At 37.3% G+C, this 8,676-nt stretch overlaps 1 protein-coding gene across 1 annotated transcript; it reads right to left on the bottom strand.

Moving 5' to 3' along the window:
- Positions 1-10: 10 nt before the first annotated feature.
- Positions 11-2,115, bottom strand: LOC121530240 (zinc finger protein 670-like). Its single transcript, XM_041818976.1, has 4 exons — positions 1,892-2,115; positions 661-1,836; positions 234-583; positions 11-170 (listed from the first exon to the last, which is right to left on the bottom strand). Exons 1-4 carry the CDS (start codon positions 2,072-2,074, stop codon positions 14-16), a joined length of 1,866 nt encoding a protein of 621 aa, XP_041674910.1. The 5' UTR covers positions 2,075-2,115; the 3' UTR covers positions 11-13.
- Positions 2,116-8,676: the final 6,561 nt, after the last annotated feature.

The raw sequence follows: 8,676 nt of genomic DNA, 5'->3' as shown, positions 1-8,676 counted from the left end.
TTTATTTAAATACTTAGGAGTAATCAAGCTCCTCGACCAGCTCGTAGAGGATAGCACCATCCGTTTCCTTTGTGGGTGATTCAGTGTGACTTTCTGGCTCTTTAGTAGACACTTTTGGCCTACTACCTTTTGTTTTGCTAGGCCTCGCGGGTGTTTTTATAAGTTTGGAACTAAAAAAATTTAAAATATTAATTTAAAATTATAAGATAATATATTATATTGCTGCTACTTACGCCTTGGTCAGTTCATTCAGCATGGGTAAAAGTATGGAACGAGACACTCCCCGCGATTCCTCCTCAGCCAGCTCTTTAGGATGCGCCTGGCGCTTATGCGATCGGCAATTGGAACCGTTGGAAAAGTCCCTTCCGCAGAAGTTGCATTTGTAAGGCCTGATGCCGGTGTGCAGGATGAGATGCGCCTTTAGTGTCTTGCTCCGCTTGAATGCCGATCCGCAGACATCACACTTAAATTGCCGTTCATCCGAGTGGACCAATTTGTGCTTATTGAAGGTGCGCCGGGTCTTAAGTTTTACGCCGCATATAGTACACTCGTAGATTTTGTCACTGTGCGTATCGGAATGAATCTAAAACAGTATTGGGTAGTCATATACATCTCTAAAAATTTGGAAACCAAGAAGCCATTATAAATGTGTTTGCCTACCTTTAGTCTTGTCAAATTTTTAAATCGACGTTTGCACACAGGACACTCGAAGGGGCACTCTTCAGTGTGGACCAGTTTGTGATCTTTTAAGCCGGTGATGTAATTGAAGCTCTTGCCGCAGAGATCACATACATAGGGCTTGATCTTTTTGTGTACCCCTTCGATATGTCGCTTGAGAGTTCCCGGGGTGGTGAAAAGTTTTTTGCAGAATATACAAGAGTTATCAGGCTTTGGTGTGGTGGGTAAATGGCATTTATAGTGGGAGGCCATCTGGGTGGCGGTAAGAAAACATTGTCCACACTGGTTGCATTCCAAACGCGGTAAATCCCTGGCCTCAGTGTTGTGCACCTCCACCATGTGTCGTTTGTATGCCATGGGTTTTTTATACGGCTTATTGCAAATGTGGCAAGTATAGATGACTGGTTCCGCGGGTATATCTTCCACGTCCTTAACGAGATTATCCGGAATAGAATCATTTTGAGTATCTGTTTCAGATTCAATGGATTCCTCAGTTTCTTTTTCTTTTAAACTTTGTTCAGCTTGAGATAAAAGTTCATAGGTTTCCACATGAAAGTCTTCCACTTGACTTTCTTCTATTATTTGCGACTCTTCGATGTAGTCTTCCTCTGGTATGTGATCAACTTCTATTAAGCTTTCTGAGGTCTCCAGCGCTTCTGCTTCGTCTATTTCTTCCTCCACAGTTTCAACTTCTTCCTCCGCAAGGTATTCACTTTCCTCCAAGATTTCCTGTTCTTCGTTCGTTCTACTGATTTCAAGTTCTTCCTGAACGACATCTAGTTCATTAATAATCGCTTCTTTTGACTGAAAGTGTTCTTCTTTTTCCACCAGTTGGGGTATTATTAAAATTTGCTCTTCCACCTCATCTGTGGTTATTTCATTTTCAGCTATTGCTCCAACCTCATCCATGAATCCCTCTTCTTTCTGCATAAGATGCCCTTCAACTGTTCTGGATATCATATGTTTCCATTCATCGTTTTCTAAACCGCAATCCTTTCGAATTTCCTCAAAATTCACTAAATTTTCCCGATTTAAGGACTGTAATCTGTTGAAAACGATTTGCACTTTGCGAACTCTATCTGAAAAGTCAATGAGGCAATCCATCAATGTAAAGCATTCGGAGCACAGATAATTGCTCAGCGCATCCTCTTTTTTGATCTGAAAGGAATTATTTTACTTTCATGGGATACACATTTAAATTAACAATAATTACATCCACCCAGAAGTATTTTCCTATAGTCATGGCCAACAAAGTCGTGTTTTGAGAGTTTGGTTGATCTTCTTCGGTGTACAAAGTACGGTTTGTCGGATGCTCGTGGGCACACAGGCGACACCATCGATGCCAAAGTGTAGGATTTCCATTAGCGACTTGTTTTCCAGCGGAAATACTCGACATTTTTAAAAATCATTTAAATTGTACAACCACTGTTGTTTTGTTTTGATTAACAGCCCCGCTTCTGATTAAGTCCCAGGGTCGGGCACTGCGCAAGCAACCAGGGCTGAAGTTTCTTTTTGGTTCAGTGGTTCCAAACGAATATCGTAAATGTATTATTTAGTACAGGGGGTGCAAAAATTCGCTATACGGCAGAGCCCTTACTAACACAAAAACATGAAATGGTGCTCAATGAGCACTGCTCATATTTATTGAAGTTTTTGTGTTGGCTTGCAGCTTTGTACTGAGAGAAAGAAGAACTTTCTTTTCGCTAGCCAATTCATCACTCATTTTACTTACCGCCAAATGTAAAATATACTCTAAATTACTGACCGCCAAATACAAAATATGCTCGAAAAATACCCTCGACCTGTCAAATGAGCAAATATTCCTAAAAAATGATATTTCCGAATTCGGCCAAAAAAGTTTCGGTCTAAAGCTAAAAAAATCAGTCTTTGACTAAGCTCTAAGCCTTTTTTTGCCTGATTTTTTGCATAACAGCCAGGAAAAATTTGCATTTTGTTGTTTCTTTTTTTTTTTTTTTTTCAAAAAATTGATTAGTGAAAAATTTCCAAAAAAAATAAATGCACCTTCCTGCCCCTTCCAACGACCCTGCCTGGTGCACTGAAATATTTAATCTTAACGGCTCTAAGTGCAAAGCAATGGCCTAAACCCTCATCTACCCATTTACATCCTGCATGGTGTAGCTCTGGAAAGAATTAAGGCAGTCGAAGATCTTGGCGTCTTACTCGATGCAAAACTTAAGTTTTCCGACCACATTTCCTATATGGTTAATAAAGCCAAAGGTGTGCTTGGTTTTACGTAAAGACGTAGAGACGTACGCCAGAAGACTGCACCCTTCGGTCGGTTGGGCCCGAGGTGGTCAGTTGCACATCACGCGACGATACTCGCCCAAAACAGAAAATTAAAATAATATATAATATATATATCAATATATAGGTTTAATGACTTTATTGAGAATTTCAAATTATTATTCCGAAACAAAGTTGACCAACTATAAAGGGCAAATAATTTAGAAAAATTTGTATCATAGCTGGTAAATTAGAAATGTTTTGTTAGACACTGATACCTGTGTTTGACCTTTTTTTCCAGGCGATTAAAAATATTAGCCAAATAAGTGTGATAGTTTAAGCTGTGCTCGTATGTTGGTGTTTTTATGTGTTCAAATAATGAGAGGAATTCCTGCTCAGATTCCGCGGTTTCCTTGCTTAAACTGTTTTTCACCTTTTTGGCGTCGATTAATAATTCCTTATAGATGGTCATCATTCCCTGATAAATTGTATTGCGCAGATTAAGAGTGTGCGCCTTTACGATGTTTTCTTTGGAAAATATCTCGAATGCAGTCTTGTTATGGGTAATCATGAGTGCTTGAGCTTTATCGATTCCAAAATACTCTTTGTCATTCGTTCCATTGACCGATCCCTCTACTATCTCTCGTAACTTGTCCGTGAAATATTTCTCCGCATCGAACATAAAGTTGGCATTCATAATAATAGAAAATATTTCCATTCTAGTATTTTGAAAAGAGCCCACAAAATTGCACAGGATCTTCTTATCCGACTCGGGTAAGGTGACGATCGGAGGCAGGGACTTATCCGTCGTCGAATATCCAAAAATATCTTTGGAGCCATCAGATTCCTTTGATGTGTCTTCGTCTGTACTTGCTGATGTGTTACTGTCCGCATCTGTTGAAGTGTCGAAATCACTTTGAGCTCCACATGTATAGCTCTAAAATGATAATAAAGTAACGAAAAATAAAGAAAAAATAATACTTTTTTACCAACAACGAAGCAGTTATAAGCAAAATGAAACGCATTTTTCAGTAAATGAATTATTATTGTGATGCTGCCGTTGATCGCCTCAGTATTTATAGGGAAATTTACAATGGTAAATTATACATATCAGCTTTATATTGATAAAGCTTTTTTATAGGCAGATTTTTTTAATCAGCAGCAAGTAGGAAATATTAATAAACTAAAAGGGAATTGCAATCATAATTCCTTGACGTTGGTCCTAAGAAAATATTTATTGCCTATCTTAAATGACGTCAAAATAGAGTCTATGCTTTCGAGCTCCAATCGGTATTATTTTATTAACTGCCACGCCCACTCTAAAGCCCACAATTTACGGAGAACTAAAATCGCTGAAATCACAGGAACTATTAAAGCTAGAAACTTGAAATGAAATATTTATAATCTTAAGATACCAGCGCATCTTAACCTACATTTCTTCATAAATAGCGAACTAATGTTCCTATTTGAAAAATCTTTGTTAAATCGATAGATATTGACAAAAATGTGTTATATAGGTCAAATAAAGACACTCAATATAATATTATATTATGGGCGCCACAGCTTTCCGCGGTTTGTGGGCTTTAAAAAGGGCATGGCCGGATGAAAACTCGCGTCGAGGGATGCAGTGGCATCTCTAAAATACGTATTCCTGACCCTAATTTTCTACCTCTTATAGTTGAATTTTTGGTTTTCCGAGTGGTCGTTCGAATGTGCGTGGCTAGATAGAAAAAAGCAATTCACATTGAAAGCATCATAAATAAACTACATGCGTAATCCCACTTCTGTTTCACTTATAGTTACCGAGATATCAGCTTTTCTACGAAAAACGAAAACCGTCTTTCGAGCTTGGTGGGCGTAAGACTGAGCGTGGCTGGATATCATCATAAGATACACTGGCATAACTTCCAAGCTTGAATACTTTCTAGGATTTCAGCGATTTTCGTTTACCATGATTTGTGGGCGTTACAGTGGGCGTGGATGCGTGGATGCGTGGATGCTGATACGAAATGCGTAGGGACCTCAAGAATCTGCCAGCTTAATTTCAACTTTGTTAATCTTATAGTTCCTGAGATCTCAGGGCTAAATCGACTTCGCTATTAATCCTGACCAAGAATATATAAGTTGACGCCGGTCAAGTACCCTTCACCTCCTCTAAATCTCTATACCAGACATAACGACGCAGCGACAGCGAGGGAGAGACTCAACGTCAGAGGAGGCAGAACGACAGCGCAGCGACAGCGTTAGTCGGGATCGGTTCTTCCGCAGCTGCGCGGGCAACAATATGCCGACGGTCTCTAAAACAGCGATTTGACCGATGGACTTGAATGTGTACCGCGGCGACTCTTGATTAAGAAATAAACTATTATAGAGTAGAGGAACAGCTATTGTTTTATTTAACGTAACGTAAAAACAAGGAATAACAATGCGATAAACCCTGACCAGGTAATATCTAGGAGAATACTCCCTCTTCTGGGTCGGAAACATTTCCTTCTAACTGTTACATACTTTTCAACGAATATTATATATCCCTTTACTCTACGAGTTACGGGTATACAAAAGGTATCGCCTGCAACACCTGAACAAGTGAAGAATAAAAGACAAGCATCCCAACATAGCAGATCAACCATTTTCTAGTATCAGACCGTTAATCCCATGTAGAAACGAAGCCAGCTTACAGCCGACAGATACTACCGGTTGGTCTTTAGTTTTTTACTTAAGTTTACTCATGAGATGCTTGTTAAAAAATGTATACAAAAAATGATTAAGACTGCGAAGGTGTTAATGTATTTCCAATATGAAAGTATCAGTGAACTGTTTGTTATTGACTTCAAATATTTTCGGTTTTTTTTCCTTTTTTATATCGTATTATATCAAACAAATTTAGTAGTCTATTGTTTCAAGATAAAAATGATAAAAGATAATATATATATATTTATGACTTTATTAAGAATTGCCGATTCATAATTCAAAACAAAGTTGATTATGATGTCTAAAAAATAAACAAAAGCATGTGTGGTTACTGTTTTTTGACACACTGATATTTATGGTTGAGCCTTGGTTCAAGGTGATTCAAAAGATCGGGCAAGTCGTTGTAATAGTTTGGGTTATCATTTGGCGCTTTTAGATTTTCAAAAGATGAGAACAATTCTTGTTCAGACTCCACTGTTTCTTTGCTTAAACTGATGTTCACCTTTTTGGCATTAAGCAATAAATCGTCATGGATGACCGTCATTCCTTGAAATATCGTACTTTCCATTTTAAGGTCTTGCGCTTTAACAATGTTTTCTGCGGCCGCTAAAGCCGTCTTGTTCTGAATAATCACGTGGGCGATTCCAATAAGCGCTTGCTTATCAGTTTCATTGACTCCCTGTAACATTTCTTGAAATTCGTCTTGCAAAGATTTCTCTGCATTGATTACAAATTCAAAGTTAGCACCTGCAATGACTGCAAACAATTGCATTCCAATTCTTTGAAAAGAACCCACAAAGTTACACAGTATCTTTTTATCCGCCTCGGGCAAGATGACAATCGGAGGGAGAGGCGTGGTCGTTATATAATATTCATACCAGTTTATCGAAGGGGAACTCTGTCCGGAGCCTTTTGAATCATTTAATTTGTCATCGTCTGCAATTACTGATGTTGTACTGTCTATTTCATTCGACGGTGAAGTTTCCAAGTCCGTTGGAGCGCCGCATGTAGAGCTCTGAAATAAAATTAAAGTAAAGTAAAGTAAGTAATAACTATTAAAAATTTACCAACAAAGCTGCAGCTGTAATCAAAAAGAAACGCATTTTGCAAAAAACGATTTATAACTGTCAAGCTAGCATAAAGCATCACAGTATTTATAGGGAAATTTGCATTGGAAAATATATGCACATCAGTCCTGTTTTGATAAAGCTAGTTTTATCAACTGCATTAGAAAAGAATATATATGCAGAAATATATGCATATCAGTCCTGTTTTGATAAAGCTAGTTTTATCAACTGCATTAGAAAAACATTAAAAATGAAAGTTCAACGGAAAGTTTAGGAAATAAAAGGGAGCTTCAATCTTAATGCTCTGACGTTGGTCGTTGGGAATCTTTTGTGCTTTTCTTAAGTAACGAAAGAATGGAACCTCTCGTGCTCTGATCAGTATTCCTTGATAACGCCTTGAAGGAACGCCAGCAAAAAGAGGTTCAAAGGAAAAGTTTTTGAAAAAAAGAAACCGAAAGAAAAGAACGCAATATCATTGAAAGAAGAAGGAACAGTAGCTCAAAATTCTGAAGCAAGCCAGGGAGAGAAAGGGGTTTCAGCAAAAAGAATGTCAAAAAATTTCGGAAGCTGATAAACCACCTAAAAAGAAAGAGGGAACAGAAATAAAAAAGAGGCGGGAAAGGCAACAGTTTGAAAAAAAAACCATTTTAAAATGTTTGATAGAAGGTGGCAGGAAAAGCGTGAACGGTAAGAAAAAAGAAGAATTGAAAATGGAACTTACCGAGTACTAGACCTAAAAATTAAGCAAAATGAGGAACGAATGAAAGTGGGAGTTGAATGAATTAGAAAATTATCGATTAAAAATAGAAAAACTGTTAAAGGATCTTTAGGAGGATGGAAGATTATTTGGCAGGCAGGACAGATACAGAAAAGAGAATACTAAGTGGAACACGAGACAGTGAGTTCGCAAATAGAAATAGGGATAAAGTATATTATTATAATAATTGAGAAACAAACAATAATACTGCATGCTTAATCCCAAATTTCTATCACTTTTATTTACCAAGATATCATCCATTCAAGATTATACATACTTAATCCCTTTATAGCTCTAATAGTTCCTAAGATTTCAGCCAATTTAGGTTTTCATGATTTGCGCTCCTTGGGGACCTTAAGAATCTGCTTGCTTAATCTTAACTAAGTTTTGATAGCTGTATTCTATTGCCGTATCCGGCTATGGTGGATAAACCCCCTTGTTATACAAGGCACCTCAATAATCTAAAAAATATCTAGTTATGACTTAAAAAAAATTCTTAAGAACTGGTGGTAATGACAGTAATATGGGGTTTTATATAATATATTTAAGTTTATATAATATTTATTGATTAACTTATGTAAGTTTATGTTACACTATTTTAACATTATCATTAGCTCGTCTTATTGCTATCACTTCTTAAATCGAACTCTGCGTTTTATTAGCTCCTCACTGAGTAGGTCTTATCGTCGTCGCATCTTCTTACTCACTCCGCGTTCCTCATGACGCTTCTCTCGTCGTAAACATCGTTCATCTCGTCGTCGTCTTCTTTGTCTGCGTCTTGACTATCTCCTTCCCCTGATGGTTAAACGTTACCTCTTGGTTTCTGCTTCGTTGTATAGGGTCTTCGTCTGTTCTTCTAAAACATTCCCACTGTAATGCGCATTATGTAGTAGCGTTAAAAACCTAAAATCTTTCCGTCTTTGCTATCGTTTGGAGAATCTACTGAAAGAACGCATCAAGACATTGCTTTTTGTCATCGATAAATTCACTTCAAAATCTATATCAGTTATTACAAATGCGTCTCTTTCACTTAATTCAATACTCTTCTGCAACTTAAAAATGCTAACGCTTAAATATTTAGTGAACTGAGTACATACGAATCGGAACAAATCGTACCGTTTTGTTTTAGCGTGTAAATTTGTCTACTATTTTCTGATGCCATTATAATATCAAGCACGTTACTCGCGCAAAACAGAAAAATAAAAAAATATATATTATATATATCAATAAAATGGTTTA

Source organism: Drosophila eugracilis, unplaced genomic scaffold (assembly GCF_018153835.1).
Source record: "Drosophila eugracilis isolate 14026-0451.02 unplaced genomic scaffold, ASM1815383v1 contig_440, whole genome shotgun sequence".
NCBI classification, from domain to species: domain Eukaryota; kingdom Metazoa; phylum Arthropoda; class Insecta; order Diptera; family Drosophilidae; genus Drosophila; species Drosophila eugracilis.
Note: the sequence above shows the minus strand (reverse complement) of the source record. Positions and strands in the feature narration are given on the sequence as shown.

Coding starts and splice junctions, on each gene's coding strand:
- LOC121530240 (XM_041818976.1), bottom strand. CDS start 2,074: ATGTCGAGTATTTCCGCTGGAAAACAAGTCGCTAATGGAAATCCTACA. Junction 584..660: donor AAAATTTGACAAGACTAAAG/GTAGGCAAACAC, acceptor ATACTGTTTTAG/ATTCATTCCGATACGCACAG. Junction 171..233: donor CTGAATGAACTGACCAAGGC/GTAAGTAGCAGC, acceptor AAATTTTTTTAG/TTCCAAACTTATAAAAACAC.